The sequence below is a fragment of the Delphinapterus leucas genome, chromosome 5, assembly GCF_059928025.1.
Source record: "Delphinapterus leucas isolate spDelLeu-1000000601 "Yukka" chromosome 5, BTC_Dleu_Yukka2, whole genome shotgun sequence".
In the NCBI taxonomy this organism is placed as follows: Eukaryota; Metazoa; Chordata; class Mammalia; order Artiodactyla; family Monodontidae; genus Delphinapterus; species Delphinapterus leucas.
Window position 1 is genome coordinate 19314401 of NC_143133.1, and position 17262 is coordinate 19331662.

The 17262-nt window shown below is 33.5% G+C and overlaps 1 protein-coding gene across 8 annotated transcripts in view; it reads right to left on the minus strand.

The window, feature by feature from the left end:
- BLTP1 (bridge-like lipid transfer protein family member 1) overlaps positions 1-17262 on the minus strand; it is a 207902-nt gene that overhangs the window by 61684 nt on the left and 128956 nt on the right. For 7 of the 8 annotated variants that reach the window (XR_016393200.1, XM_089911536.1, XM_089911537.1 and 4 more), the window contains 6 exons: positions 13118-13824; positions 12444-12689; positions 11847-11940; positions 9666-9716; positions 5611-5817; positions 3911-4149 (listed from right to left, as the gene is read on the minus strand). Coding sequence is in view for 7 of the 8 variants with exons in the window: in XM_089911536.1 (XP_089767662.1) it covers positions 3911-4149; positions 5611-5817; positions 9666-9716; positions 11847-11940; positions 12444-12689; positions 13118-13824 (1544 nt within the window). In the remaining variant the exon portion in view is untranslated. The remainder of the gene's footprint in view (positions 1-3910; positions 4150-5610; positions 5818-9665; positions 9717-11846; positions 11941-12443; positions 12690-13117; positions 13825-17262) is intronic. The other variant, XM_089911538.1, reaches the window with a different exon arrangement.

Below are 17262 nucleotides of genomic sequence, written 5' to 3' on the forward strand. Positions count from 1 at the left end.
TTTGACCTTAACAATAATAATGGGACCATACTCCAAATAAGAATATGGTCTGAGTTTTAGTTTACTGTTGGTTCTAAACACTTAAATCAACAATTTGGCATATAGTTGTTCAAACAATTATAAATACACAACCTGTACTATTTATTCAGGCTATATTTCTCCAACTATTTATTGAGGGCATTAAGGCGTAGCAGAAACTTTGCTAAAATCAAGATCTATTATTGCCTATTACATATACTGTCTAATGTATATGTGCATGTTCCTTTCCAACCAATCAAATCTACTGATACTGTTCTGTACATAAGCAATTCTCTCCACTCAAACATTAAACAGCCTATTTTGCCTACATTTAAAATTTATTATATATTCCTAGTATTCTCGATTGTGCCAGAAATAATTCTCTTTCTTCCACATACTAATTAAAGGTCACCTCCTATATGTCACATTCACTATATTCACTCACTATACAGTAACGTTTATACTTGGAATGAGTTACCCATAAACAGAAACACGCTCTCTCACCAACTGGTGCAACCGTGAAAGGCCAGATAGGTCACAACTGCTCTGATCTCCTCTTACTCACCAGGCAGAGTCATTGACTATGGCTTGCAGGCTGCAAGGGGTGCGGGCTGCCCTCCACAGTAGCTACCACTACTATTACCACCACCAACATTACCAAATAAAAACACAGACTGAAGTAATACTAGGCCTCAGGTCATCCCTTATCACTAGTATAGCCTTTTTTTTTCTACTGTTTTTGTCCCTTTCCTTTATTGCAAGGAGAATTATGGGTTGTTATCTGACTAGATATTTGACAATATGTTTTCTTTGCTCCTAAATATTCATATCTTCCTAGTTCCAAACTGACTATTTGGCTTTTGATCTGCTGCTTCTTTTGGTTCTTCTATTTCATGGATGCCCTGAATAAACAGACAAGAAGAGCCATTTAGCCCAATACCTGAAGGCCCAACACTTCTGACTGCAAAATATGGAAATTCACTTTAAAGTGCTTCTGTTTCTGATAAGATGTTCAGAAAAATCCCTCTCAATAAAGAAAACCTAAAATGCTAGAGGGCAGAAATAAATACATACACATACATACAAAAATACATACATGTATGTATGTATTCACATATATGTATATGTGTTTTTAAAATTATTAATGTAATTTATCATGTTAATAAAATAAAGGAGAAAAAATATTTTAATTTCAACAGATGCAGAAAAAAGTATCCAATAATAAGTATTTGCCAATCATTCACAGAAACTCTTAGCACACTAGGAATAAAAGTAACTTATCTTGACCTGATAAAAATAACCCAGCAAAAACCTACAGCAAACATCATATTCACTGGTGAAATATTAATTCCCTTAAAAAATATGAGTAAAACAAGGATGCCAACAGTACTCCTTTTACTGAACTTGGTAGTAGAGACATAGTAAGATAAGAAAAGTAAAAAGGCATAAAGACTGGAAAGGAAGAAACAAAAGTATTATTTGCACATGGTATGAATATCTACTTAGGAAACTCCACAGAATCTTATTAGCAATAATAAAAATAGTTTAATATGGTTGCTGAGTATAAGATTAACATCAAGTGCATTTGTACATACCACCACTGGTTTAAAATGCTATTTATAAAATATACCATTTGTAATAACAACAATAACATAAGGTGTCTAGGTATCTAAGTAAATAAACATATCTTGCAACAGATAAACAAAAACCTTAAGTTGAAAAATTTTAAACTTTATAAAAAAACATTGAAGAAGATCTAAAGAAACAGAGAAATAGACATATGCAGGAATAAGAAGGTTAAATACTATGTCAGTTCTCAAAATCAATATTTTTAGTTCTCCCCCAAGTAAATCTATAGATTCAACTCAATTTCTAAAATAATCCAAGCAGGCTTTTTCAGGGAACTTGGCAAACTGATTCTAAAATGTATCTGAAGGAGCAAATAAACAAAAATAACCAGGACAACTTCTAAAAAAAGGAAAAGTCAAGTATCAGTATGACACTGGTGCAAACAGGCCACTGAGGCACAATAGAGATCTCTGAAATAGACCCCCATATACATAAACACTTAACAGATGATAAAGTTGGATTATCTATCACTGAAAAAAAGAACAGATTAGTCAATAAATCATGCTGAGATAACTGGTTATGCATACTACTCCATACCAAACTGAAGAAAAAACCAGTCAATTCCTTACAGATTAGGAACTTAAATGTGAAAAGCAAAACTTCAAAATGTTTAACAGTAAATATGAGAGAATCTTCTCATGATCCTGGGAACAGAAGGATATAAAAATTTATATTTTTATGTCTTCTTCAAGACATAAAAGTACACAATAAAACAAGAAAATATTAATTCAGTTACATTAAAATTAAGAGTATATGTTGATCAAAAGACCAAAAAGTGAAATAAGTCTCTGACTGGGTGACAATATATGTTGAACATATAACATCAAAGGTTTAATATACAAAACATACAAAGAATTTCTGTGAACCAAGAAAAATACAAATGACTCAATGGTCAAATGGACAGAAAACAAACAAGAACCATCAACAGGTGTTTCATATAAGAAAACATATAAGGACCCCTTAATCATATTTAAAAATTCAGCTCCATTAATAACTACAGAAACATAAATTAAAGTACAATGAGATACCATTCCACATTTACCAGACAAGCAATAATTTTAAAGTCGATAATACCAAGTGTTGACAAAGATGCAGAACAGTGGGAACTCCAATCTAATACTGATAGGAGGGTAAAAACTGGTGGACACAAACACTAAGGAAAACAGTTTTATATTTCCTAGTAAAGTTGAAGATGCATTTACCCTATAATCTAGCTGTATCACTCCTAAGTACATATCCTTGAGAAACTCTTGCACATATGTACCAGAAGATGTGTATGAGAACAAATGTAATAGCAAAAAAATAGAATGAGGCAAAGGTCCATCAATAGCAGAATAGATAAATAAATTGTGATATAACCACTTAACGGACTACTATATTTCACTGAAAAATGAATGAACCAAAGATACATGGATGAATATAAATAAATCAAAGAAAATGTGCAACAAAAAAATTCCAAGTTAAAATATACATTAGTGGGACTCCACATGAATAAAGTTTAAAACAGGCTACAACAAAATTGGTCATTTATGAGTATATGTCTATGTAATAAAACTATAAAGAAAAGCAAAGGAATGGATAACACAAAATTCATGATAGTGATTATTAACCAAGCACTCATGGGGACTATTATCTGATAGTAATAATATTCATTGAAGGAGCCTTCAAAGTACTGGTAATGTTTTAATTCTTAGGATGTGTAATCGGTGGGTGAGTTTACAGTTCTATAAACTGTGTGAATGTAACTGATATACTTTTGTATACATGATACATTTCAGAATAAAAATACAACAGCAAAGTGCTTTTGGAGAGGATATATAAGGATCACAAAATCTTATAAAAATAGCTATTTTGAAGAAGTCAAATAACCTCTGATTTAAGCTAAATGTACTCAATGTGAAAATAAACCAAGTTATTCAGGCTATAAGAACCTAACAATGTAGAAATGTATTCAACTTGTAGAAATGTATTCAACTTGTAGAAATGTATTCAATTCAAGTTTAAGTTGGAAATGGTTTCTAAAGAGTGGATAACTCTAAAGAGTTCAAATGAAAGCAGGGTCCATGCTGGTCATTCAAGGAAGTGTATTGCTATTTTTACTTGACTGAATGAAAAACATCGTTAATGAAATTTAAAAGTGTTTTGATTAAAATTATTTAAATTTTCATAAAAAATCTATAAAACTAAATTTGTTTCACCAAAATATTACTAATTTCTTAAACCAGTCATAAATTTTAAGAATGAATTCAAACTTCAATGTTACCTGTCATTCCATGACTTCTCATTCTTCCCATCTTGTATTCTGCTTTCAGAGATGGTAAAAGTGCTGCTCCAATGGCTATACCATCTAACATGGTGCTGAATTTAAGGACAATAGGCTTCTTCTCTAAACCTTCTGGTAGCTGAGGAAATTCATTTGTTTCAATAGGAGTTTGATTAACACTTGTTGGGGTTTTTTCAGAAGGTAGGGGGGTTGCAATATCTTCTTTTACAGGCTGTGGGCTATAGAGCAAAACAAAAAAGAAGTTTAAAAAAGACAATTAGAACAGCTACTAATAAAATTTAAATTGTATAAAAGTAAAAATTGTATAAAATTGGTATTCTCAATGTAAAAGAGCAAAAATAAACTATGAACAGATGTTTTCTTTCTAATACCAGGTCATATTAAGACTTCCTCAGAACAGCCATTGAAAAATGATGATCTAGAAAAGTAAACAAGATGAAGTAATAACAATATAAACTGAACGTTACACTGCCAAGGCCATTCACATCATTAATGTGAAACTGGAGGTTTTCTGATTCCAAATTCCATGACTTAACCATTGTGCACTCTACTGTTGATTGTTAATACTATTACTATTACTAGCACTATTAATAATAATAACACCAACACCAACAACAGCAGTAATTATTTGAGTGCTTACTATGTGCCAGGTACTATTCTTATTGCTTTGTGTATTTCATATAATTTATTTATCTCACAAAACCCTTTGATTAGGTACCATTATCTCCATTTTACAAATGAAGTATAGCGAGAAAGTGGTGAAATCAGTTTTGAACTCAGTCAATCTGACTCTAGAGTCTTTTTGTTTTTAACTACTCCACTCCACTGCCAATACATTCTAATAAGGAAAAATTCCTTAGGGTATTTTATAACTAAGGCTCATGTACACATTCTGGATTCCATATTCCAGAGACAGGAGAAACATGTTTAAATTATTACTACTTAGTCAACCAGACATGAATTAATATTACATCAGAATTAAAGATCTAGATAGGACAACTGGAAAAATCACTGCTTTAAGACACTGTCAAAATACACACTAGTGTTTTTCTACCTTACAGGTTAGGAAAAAGGAAACATAACAAGACAAATTTTTACCTTTTACTTATATTTTTATTAGTTATTAATTAGCTATAACTTTGGAGACCAGGAAGAAAGCTTGGCAATGCAGACCCAGGGAATAAAGGTTACTGGGCAAAGGCCCCATTTACTGCCTTTTAAAATATTTAAATGGTATATTCAAATCCTGCCTTGAACCATGTACAATAATCTCACATAGAGGTCAGCACAAAACCATGCATGGGACATAAATGGCCACTGCAACTTTATAAATCTATGCACTCACAAATTTCAGTGAGTTCAAAGTAAAGAAATATTGCTACAATCCTAGAATTTGCCTTTTATTAGTAACACGTTATAATGTCCACTAATCTCTAGGATCTCTTAAGCTTTACTGATGCAATATGAACGACTCGCAATTGCATTTGTGACATAGTACTTTAATGATATCCAGAATATGATTCTCCCACAATCATGTTTAGCTACTTTTCACCTGCCCCACTATCCATAATAGTCACTACTTAGATGTAACCTTCTGTCTTCCTCCAAACTATTGTTAACACAGCAAAGAATGACATGAAATACTATATAGAATCACAGATCTTGAATAAATAACTTACACTGTAGAAGGTTGTCTGATGAGATCTGAGATCTGCTTAGATAGCTGGTGAGAACTTCGAACCATCATGCTGTGTAAGGTGGCAGGGTGCTGGGGAATGTTGATGCTGATAGCTCCTACTTTGAACACCGCGGCATTGTTAGTCTTCAACCCCCTCTGGGCACTGTAGAGGGCTTGGGACTTGGCAATACTACATTTCACTACAGTTCTATTAAAAGAGAAGGAGGATCATTAAAATATGGCCAAGTAAAGAGAAACTTTGAAAAAGTATATTGAGAGCAAGACAAATGTTTTTAAATCATTCAATGAAGTAAATTACCAGATTTTTCATGCATTTAAATCACACTAAAGAAATAATGTTTTCTAAAAATATGGACATACATTTTATACTGTTTGTACTGAATATTATTCTGTTTAATAAAGAGTTTACAGAAGAATGTATATATGTGCTTACATGGAAGAGAATACACTGACATATTACACATATACAACACACAAAATCCCATTTTGATTTTTTTCCCCATTCAGAACTCTGTTTTTCTTCCACATATTTTAGGCATCTGTACAACCACTAAGAAAATATAAACAGTGAAAATTAAAAGAAGAGAAACAAACACTCACTATACTTCTTAAAATCTAATCAGCCAAAGAAACTAACCTAACAATCATCCAATATATTAAAAGAAATCAATGAGAAGGAAGAAATTTAACTTGCATTTTCCATTTTTATTTTCAGTGAGTAGCAAAGAAATGATAGAAGTCCAATTCATAATGAGTAACTACTACTTAATTAAAAATTGGTAAGCTTTACTGGTACAGATATAAAATAGAAATACTGTCTTTCTTGATTTCTTGTTCTTTCTTTCCAATGCCTAGAACAGTGCTTTAAACATAGTAGACACTCACTGAATTTTGTGAAATGAATGAGCAGAAAGAAGTACAGCAGAAGAATGACTCAATACAACTGTGGAATTCCACAGATATCACGTGATAAATCATGTATGTAAAAGCCATGATGAAGCAGTCTTGACACACACAGTGGAAAGGTTCATGTCAATGAACTGCACCACTAAAGGCCCAGTAGTAAAAGGAAAGCTTTTAACATATATGTTATCTTTCAAATGAGCAAAGAATGCTTGACAACAGATTTAGCAAAACACACAAAATGCAAATTTCATATTAACTACATGTCAGTTCACACACATTTATCTCTACTTAGGCTACAGAGGATTCACCGAGAATTTATTTACAGTCTCAAGGACCTAAGGAATCATCCATTCATTACATTTAACTTCTATTAGAATAAACCTCGAGAAGCGTAACAGTGGTTCTATTAGAAGTTTTGATTATTTACAGATAGTGAAATCCAGGTATTATACAAAATTCAAAAATGGTTACTAGAGAACTATATTTGCTTTCTTCTTCAAAGGAAACTATTTCTCAAAGACTATCACTGACTAGAAAAAGAAAAAAGTAATCTATGGAATTGTTCTAGCTAGCATGAATATAGATTCTAGGATGCTGACTAGTTACTGAATTTTGAATCTTAACTATTTTAATAAATAAAGCTACTATTTATCATCAATGAGATTCCATTTTAAATTCAATTTCATCATGAGCCAGAACACTCAGATGGTGCTAAAATGCAAAGGGCTTTCTAGTTGTGAACAGTATTCACCTACTGAATGAAACTAAGCATACATTTACAAAGAAGTCTTGTTATCATGACAGTCAAGAAATTCTACACCTATCTTACTATTTTACCTTTATAATCTATAGAAGTCTGCTTAAATATTACTTGTGATTATATAAGCACATACACAATCCTTGATTTTCAGTTATACACCAAATGTCAGAATAGAAAGCTATGGGGCTGACTGCTCTCCTACTGTAGATCCTACTGTGGTATTTCCAGTGGAAATTTTGATGTTAAGGACGTCGGGGGCTCTGTGTTGCCCAACTCCAGAGGGCACCATCACACTGTAGGCTATGTAAATGATGCCCATGACTACAGCGTGAGTAATGTTCCTTGGAGCTAGACAACAGGATAGTCCTACACTGATCAAACTGAGACAGACACTGTAGAGGATGTCTGATTAACTCTTGTCAAACTGTACATGTTAAAGATGTAAGGAGACCCAGAATGAGGAATTAAACAATTTAGAAGCTGCCAGTATGAATTATCTATTCATAATTTCAGATTTATCTATTCATAATTATATATTCATATATTATCTATTTTAATTCTTAAAAGAGCTGTCACTTAATCTAGATCAAAAAACATGTAGCATATATAAGACTTTTACACAGGAAAGAAGTGGTCAGTCTTTTTAAAGAGAAGACTATAAAAACTTGTAGCATGCCAGGCATGCCTCATATATGTAAAAAGTTCACGGCAAGTGACCAAGAAGCTTGGCTCAAGAATTCATTGGCAGTGGTGGGAGGGCAGATCCACTGTGAGCCTGTTATAACCACCACAGTGCCTAATCAGGCAAGGACTTTTCCGCATCTTCTTTTTCTTCCCGTGTCCAGGCCACAGGGCCTTTGAAGTAGGCCAGCCATCCTTGTAGTGCCGGTTGAGAGTTTGAGGATTTACTTTGGGGCCTCATTATCGCTACTCTATCTCTACCCCCACCCCACCTCCTTGATCTTGCAGGCCCAGACTTTAAAGGCAGGAAAAGGAGGTAAACTAATTTATGTACCCTGACCCATGCTGCCTGCCTCAGTTCAGTTTTGCCTGGAAATCTTTACAATGTGGACAGAGAGTGTTGGGATCACGTGTAATTCAGTTAACTATTAAAAATCATTGGAGCTTTCTTTCCCATTTGGCAATTGTACCTTACGTGTTAACTCTCTCAGCAGGAAGGCCTAAAAAAGGAGGGAGTGGTCCTATAAGTGATATTATGACAGGAACTACCTCTCACTTGCTTACTGTTCCATCTCTGAAACCTAACACAGTGTGCAGGCCATAATATGCAACCTAATAACCTAATTAGTTGAGTGGATAAAGATGTGATCTTCAGCCATTAAATAGCATCCTCTCTAAAGTCATACAGTACTGATTTTTTTTTTTATTATACATCCAGAGAACTCAGTGATAAAAAAGAGAGAAACAATAAATCTTCTCCAGCTACTATAACTACTAAAGTGGAATTAGCTATTTTTTTATACCTGTTGTTATTAATGATGATATTAATATGGAAGAGTGGCTTCCAAAAACAATCAATTTTCTAATTTAATATTAGTGCATTTATTCTTTTTTAGTACTTCTAGTTGGCTGATGAAGTGACATAGATCACAGATAATCCCAACAAAGGGTTGCTGATTGATGATGTTTTGACTATGGCCTGTTATCAATGCACAATGAAACAAATCTCACCAGGTATTGATAATCTTACCAGCCTGGAACAAAATATGCAGATTCATCTATTTATTCAGCATACTGAAATTTTATAGAAAAGGTCGAAAGAAAATATCCGTCCTAAGTAACATACTAAACTGTCATGGTGGTAAGACTCATGTGACAAGTATTTAAATATATCACTACCACAAAATATCAGATATACACAGGCCAAATAAAGCCCGTCAAAATACAAAAGGATACACAGTAAAAGCCATACATAAAAGCTGACAATAGAGCAGTGAACTCTCTCCATCTTAAAGACAGAATTATTATTTCATATATTAGTGTTTTAATAATTAGTTTTGAAAATTTGTGAAAACTCATGCAAAGTTAAAAATTTTAGCTTCTATTATCACATCAAACGTTAACAAGGGTTTGTAATAGGTCTTTAAAAAGCACAAAGCAACACACAACTACAGTGTTACAATCTTTCAACAATAAAACAATGTATGAATTACCAAAAAGGTAGTCCTTACCTGTGTATTTTCCTTGAAAATCAGTAAACTTTAATCTATAAAAGGATCTATATTAAAGCTACAAAATAATAACTACATACTTTCACAGCCATGCAGATAATCTAAATATTTTATCTTTAAAACTATTCAATACTATGTTAATCACAAAGTCCATGAAAAAGAATAATAATGACATACAGAAACTCTTGTTTGGCTGTGCTTGTAGGAGATGTAGGAAAATCCTCCAGTCTACAGATGAAGATTCAAGAGAAAGCAGGAAAACAAAAAGGAAGCAAATAAACATTCATGCATAAATTAGTGACAATATGAGCAATCATTTGGAAAGCTTTTATTTCCCATTTTTAAAATTTTCAAGAAACTTTTCAACTATTTTTTAAAAATTCCATTTCCTTTTCACTGAAACTGGAAGTGAAAAGCCAAAGAATAAATCCAGAAAGTCTTAACTACTAGAGTTTGGCAGTAATTAATAACTTTTATTTTTTTAATGAAAAAGTTAAGGGATCTTGGCTTGAGATTTTTTTAAAGGCAAGAATTATCAACTAATACTTTTTAAAAAAAATCAATTTTATAAATATGTTTGGTTCAAGAGGATAGACTAAATAAAACCCACGAGACATCTAAAGAAATTTGTTGTACTTTTTTTTTTTTTTTTTGCGGTACGCGGGCCTCTCACTGTTGTGGCCTCTCCCGCTGCGGAGCACAGGCTCCGGACGCGCAGGCTCAGCGGCCATGGCTCACGGGCCCAGCCGCTCCGCGGCATGTGGGATCTTCCCAGACCGGGGCACGAACCCATGTCCCCTGCATCGGCAGGCGGACTCTCAACCACTGTGCCACCAGGGAAGCCCTGTTGTACTTTTGAATAGGTCAAAGTGACCATGATACTTTAAATTTAGACTCAACAAAGGAATCATGAAACCCAAGGTCTGTGGTGACTTCGTGCAGTAGCATCATAGTGAGGTAGAAGGTGACGAGGTTCAGGTATCTTTTCTTACTGACTGTATGACTTTAAGCATTTTAGGAAAACACTTTGATATTTCTGAATCTCGATTTATTGTTCTGTAAAGTGGGGATAAAACACCCCAGTTAACAGGACTGTGGTGAGGATTAAATAAAATAATGTATAGGAGGCTCCTGGTCCATGATAGATAACTCCTTTAGACTGTAATTATTATATAATAATACCCCTCTCCTCCCATACTGAATGATCAGAAAAGATCTTGTCTCACAACTACTGGAATTTCCTGGTCTTTAGAAAGACTGCTTAGGAAATGTGATCTGGACCATTTAGGCAGCTATAATGAAATATACTCTTTGGTTCTAGATATACAGGTCCAAACTGCCTCAGCAAGACTTAGACATCCATTTCATCCATCCATTTTATGTTCCCCAAGACAGTCATCACATTACCCATGTTTGAAATGTTATGAATAGACCTGTAATGAGTCAAATTACAACTAATATTTAATATTTATAGCATTGAACCAAATCCTCTATTTAGTCAGTATTTAGCATGATAGATGCTTTAAGGGACAATAGTAGGACATTAACTAGTTATAATATTAAGAATGAGCAAATCCTCAAAATCTGATCTAAATTATCAAAATACATTTTGTAGTTATAGCATAAAAGTGCTCCACTGAAAGGAAGTTAGGAATGAAGTTTTATACTCCCAAGTGTATAAGCAAAGTCAACGGTTAAATGTATTGACAACCAAACAGTGATCTAAGTATCATGTATAAAGGTAATCATTATCAGAACAATTTTGGACAGATCCACAAATAGAACATATAAAGAAAAGGTGAGAGCAAAGAGTCAAAAGAAAAGCAATATGGGATGGTATACTCACTACAGAAAGCTTACCTATACTATTAGAAGGGTCTCATAGGCTTTATCGTTAAATTCTTTAAATGAAAAAATGGCAAGATAAAGTTTGGAAACCCAGCATGAATATGGGTAATGATTAGTTAGGATAAAATCAAGAGACAGTCTATATTCTCTGACTATAATTTTGTTTTAAATACTTAACTATTTGAATTATGTGAGCTTTTGCATCTCATATGTTTAACTGAAATTTGCACTGTAATCATTTTTCCTGTCACACAATCTTAACATGTCCCGGGAGTCAGTGTTTTAGGGTGGAGGGGTGGCAGTAGGCCAATTTTAGAAAAGAAATAAATAAGTTTTCTGAGAATATTTCATTTGTGATGTTCTTAGTGACAGAATCACAGTGTCTGGCAACATTAAGTAATATAAATCTCAAGACTTAGTAGGCACGGGATTCATCCAATGAATTTTAAGTTTCCTGTAAAACTATAACAAACAAGTTTAAGAGAATAGTAAAAAAAAAACCACACTTACTGTATATTTGGTGTAATCCCTTCAAGCAGCACAATATTGACCCCACCAATATGAGCAGTGGCACATGTCTCAGTCATCTTTTGATGTAGAACATCTTAAAGTGTGAAAAAAAAAAGTGTATGAATTCTGGAAACAGAGTGGCACTTCATATTAAAATGTCATTTTATTCATAATACGTTCAATGACAAAAGATAACTTTAAAGGTACAATGAAATTTAAACTAGTTCCAAACGACTTTTTAAAAAATTTCCTTGAAGATTTTTATTTCTATGCATTCACATATACATATGTATTATACGTCAAAACTGGAATGATGCTGAATATGTAGTTTAACATGCTATTCATGCACTAAAGAGCCTAATGACATTAAACAGCCTAAGGACATTTTAAATCTCAGAAGTAAAACTTGGCGCAGAATACTTACAAGAATTTTAAAAACGTTAAGAATAAGAAAAAGAAACTATATACACGAGCACTCTTGATCCGTATAAACGGGAAGTTCCATTCTCTGAAGAAAAATTGCCAAGTAGGAATTTGTGAGACATGGCACTGGCTTTCTTCAGAAAAAACGCGCCCCAGGGTTAGAATGTCACCTGCCTTTCATTTTTTCCTTCAGTGTGAAACTGCCGTGGATCCTCTTCAGCTCTGACTCCATGGTTAGCCCACCGATGTCGGCCTCCAGGTGCGTGCGGCTCACCATGCCAACCCCAAATACTATTAGAGTGACGTGCTGAGGCTCAGCAGTTGCCACGCTGCGCTTCCTCTGCGTCCTAGTCAAACTGTTCCTGTCTTGTTCATTCTCAAACACAACTTTACATGTTGGCTCTGTAGGGCTCCGGACTCCTTTAAGTGAACAGAAATATATAGGTTTAGGCGTGAAAACTGCAAAATGGAAGGACATCAACTGCCCTTTCTTTCCTGCACATTCCAAACTGGCTCTCTTTGTTCTCTTCCCCACCAAAATGATTTCTTAAATTTTTCAACATTTTCCCATGGTCATATTTGAAAATAAATAGTACAGTCAGGTGTTTGAAAGCAGGTCTGTGTGAATTCTTTAGGAGCACACTGTGTAAGGGTTAGGAAGGATGGGAAAAAGGGGTAGCAGAATATCTAATCGCCATCACTATTTTCTCTCCTTGGGTGACTGCCAATTTCTTTGCATTTCAATTATCCAATTATAACATTAAGAAAACATGATGAATAAACTTGTCTTTTTTAGTATTATTGATATTCTAAACAGAAAATTTTTTAAATATGAAAATAGCCATTACCTGCTGGTCCAAATGTTTCTGAAGATTTTTCCAGTATTCCTGTTGGATCAGAGATAAGTGAATAGAAGTTAAGCAATTTATACATATTCTGCCAGCACTCAGCTGAAGGCTCACTTTGTTCTGACACTGTAATTGAGTCAGAGTCATCCATATGGATAGTCATATGATCCACCACGTCTTTTGAACCTTTCCTAGACACTTTTGAAGTTCTTCTTTCAGATCTTCCTAATGAATTTTTGTTTCGAGACTCCTTTTTGTTGTTCTCATTGTTGGTCCGTTTGTTCTTTGCATTATTTACTCTATTGCCACCATTAAGACTTCCTCTAGAACTGCGGCTGAAGTCAGATGAGCGAAAATCCCGATGTTTCCTGGTTTTGAAGGTAGGCGTTGGAGAAGCTGATCCAGCTGTATATCTGCTAAGTTTAATGTCAGTCTGAGTCGCTTTGATGTCATCTATCATCGTACTAAATTGATGAATAAGACGAACTAAAGCCATATCTACATGCTGGCTTATTGACTGACAGGAAATAGTAAAGTTGCAGTGAAAGGTATTGTAATAACGCTTGTTGAGATCATGAAAAGAAAGAGCACTGGTAGAGTTCTGAGGGGTGCACACAGACTTTTCCATTACAACAGCGCTGATGCTAAAGGTTTCCAACATCAATGCTGGTTTGAACTCAAGTGGAGGAAGATTCACATGGCCTTGCCTAAAAATGTGGGAAAAAATGAAAAAAGAAAATGACAAGGTTTTATTTCTTTTTTCCCAGAACCACACAATCTTTATTAACTTGTTAGCAAAATAATCTCCAAGGTGAAGAATAAGCCATTTAACTAATTTTAAGTAAGAGGTCAAGTAGAATAAGTTTTTCCAACTTTTTCATAAGTTGGAAACTGGGCCTTAAGTCTTCCTTCTTGATCTTACTCTATGACTAGTCAAAATCAGACTTAATGCTTTCAGTGAAATGATAAAATAATTTTTCTTGCCATCTGATGGCACACCCCAATGGTCTTAGAATTTAAAGTCAATAGTAGGTCAACTAGAACATCTTCCTTAACCATCGTCTACTCTTCTGTTAAATATATGGTTTATATATTTAATTTCATCACATTTTATATATTTTGATTTGCTATTTGAAATGAAACCCTGCTGGCATATTTTGCCAAGTTGAAAGTGCTAAGAAAAGCAACTGAAACAAAAATGAGAAATGCACACAGACTTAAAACCTCTATAAAAGTTATTTTGGCAAATCCTCTGCATATCTAAAAATTTTCAGGTAGAAATATTATAGACAATTTTAATATTAAAAAGTCAAAATATCTCAGATTTTCATAAATCAACTACTAATAACAATAAACCTCAAGCACCAAAATTTTAAAAAGATATTTTCCCCTCTGCTTCCATGTAAAATATGAATGTGTAGTCACATAGGTTAAATTAAACATAGGATTCTTTTCTATTGGGAGAAAAAACCCCTCCAAGGTTCTTTGATATTTTCAATTTGACTTAAAGAATTTATAATTAGGGACTAATAATTCCTTAATGAATACTAGTATTTCTTATTTAATAAGAAAAATTCCACTCTGTGGTATAATTCAAGAAAATGTACAAGCTTAGAGTAAGCCTATAATCGATGCTAAGTGTGCAATCAGAGAAGGAAAAATCAGATTTTGAGAATTAGAAAATATAGAAGAGAGACTCAAAAGAGATTAAAATAATCCAAAACTACAAAAACAAGAACTGAAAACATGTAAGCGAGGCAAAAAAGTCTTAAACAGAGGAGATTCAAGTAAAAGGGGGAAGAAATCTCGCTACATAATGAAGCAGTCATTTAAGGCAAAAGCAGCCACATGGGTAAAGTTAAAATTAAATATTTATTAAGCCCCTAACATGTTCAACTATCTTGACTGGAGACAGCAAAGATATAAGGAAACCAATATTTATGAGGACATACTACATGCCAGGACTTATGCTAAATGATTTAATAACTGTTCTGGCTTTATGGTCTAGGAAAGTTATACATGTTTATATAAGAAACTATAACCCAACAGTAAGGTACAATAATTAGTAGAATGAACAATGTGCTACAAAAAAAGCCCAGACAAGACTAAAATTAATGACCAGGAAAAGTGTACTGTGACAAAAGTTTCCTAATAAATAAGATCTAAGGTGGAGTTACAGGAGATCTGAGAAATAAAAGCTAACCATGGTCTAGTAATAAGAATGTAGAGCACTCAGAGGTGGTGTGATAGTAGAAAAATTAAAAGGAATGTTAGGTTCAGCTAGACTAAAGACAGTAAGTTCAAAGTCACTCAAAGAATTTGGGAACATAAGAAGGGAAGTGTGGTCAGATGAAGGTCTGGTCTGTAGCAGTATTATATGGCATTTAGCAGGCCAATAAGTAGGCTGTAAATATAATCTAATATCTATAATCATATTATATATAATTATGCATAACCTAATTATATCTGATGATACATATACTATATGTGTGTATACATCCACTTTTATATATACACATATATTTTTACATATTAATATATATTTATATGTATGTATATATTTACATGAAAGTAGGCTACTGCAAATAGAAATACAAATTTAACTCAGGACTTTAAACTCTAATCCAGGAGTGTAAGCAGATATTAATGTTTTGGTGTCTGGATTTGATGATTCCAATGTGAATGGATGCAATTACCATGGTTTATAGTTAAATAACACCAGACCCCAACAGCATGGTTCAAATTTTAACTAAAATTTACTGCATAAAGTATAAACTTGCTGCTAGCTCTTCAGTCCACAAATCACTACATAAATAATAGACATACATCATGATCACTGACCAACCACATTACTTCTGTCAAAGTCTGTCAGTGATTGGTCAGTGCACATTTGTTTTTCATTTCATGCACAAACAGTAAAGTATGTAGTTATATTGCCTCCTTGTGATAAACCCACATGACATTTTACAAAAATGGTTAAGTAAGAGGGAACTGGACAGCAAAGATGAAAATGAAGCAAAATAAGATTGTAGTGATGAAATTCAATAAAAAGTAAATGGAAAGTTGCAGGGTTTAAAATCAACATACAAAAATCTGTTGTTTCTATATGCTTACAATGAGCTAGTGGAAAGAGAAATTAAGAAAACAATCCCATTTACAATCAAAACCAAAATAATAAAATACCTAGGGATACATTTAACCAAGGAGGTAAAAGACCTGTATACCAAAAACCATAAGACATTGTTGAAAGAAACTGAAGACACAAATAAATAGCAAGATATTCTGTGCTCATGGACTAGAAGAATTAACATTGTTAAAATGCCCATATCACCTAAAGCAATCCACAGATTCAACGCAATCCTTATCAAAATCACAAGGACAGTTTTCACAGAAAGAGAACAAAAAATGTATATGGAACCACAAAAGACCCTGAATAGCTAAAGCAATCCTGAGAAAAAAAAAAAACAAAGCTGGAGGTATCATGCTCCCTGATTCTGAACTATATTACGAAGTTAAATTAATCAAAACAGCCTGGTATTGGCAGAAAAACATACACAGATCAATGAAACAGAATTGAAAGCCCAGAAATAAACCCACACATATAAGCACAATTAACTTATGACAAAGGAGCAAAAAACAAACAATGAAGAAGGATAGTCTCTTCAATAAATGGTGTTGGAAAAACTGGGCAGTCATATGCAAAAAAAAAAAGAAAGAAAGAAACTAGACCACTGTCTCACACCATACACAAAAATCAACTCAAAATGGCTTAAAGATTTGAATGTAAGACCTGAAATCAGAAAACTCCTGAAAGAAAGCTTAAGCACTATGCTTTCTGATATTGGTCTTTGCAAGATTTTTCTGATATGCCTCCTCAGGCAAGGGAACAAAAGTAAAAATAAACAAATGGAACTACATCTAAATGAAAAGCTTCTGCACAGGAAAGGAAGCCATCAACAAAAGGAAAAGACAACCTATTGAATGGGAGAAGATACTTGCAAATGATATACCTGATAAGGGGTTAATATCCAAAAAATACATAAAGAGCTCATACAACTCAATTTAAAAAATGATTAAAAATGGGCAGAGTATCTAAATAGATATTTTTCCAAAGAAGACATATAGATGGCCAACAGGTGTATGAA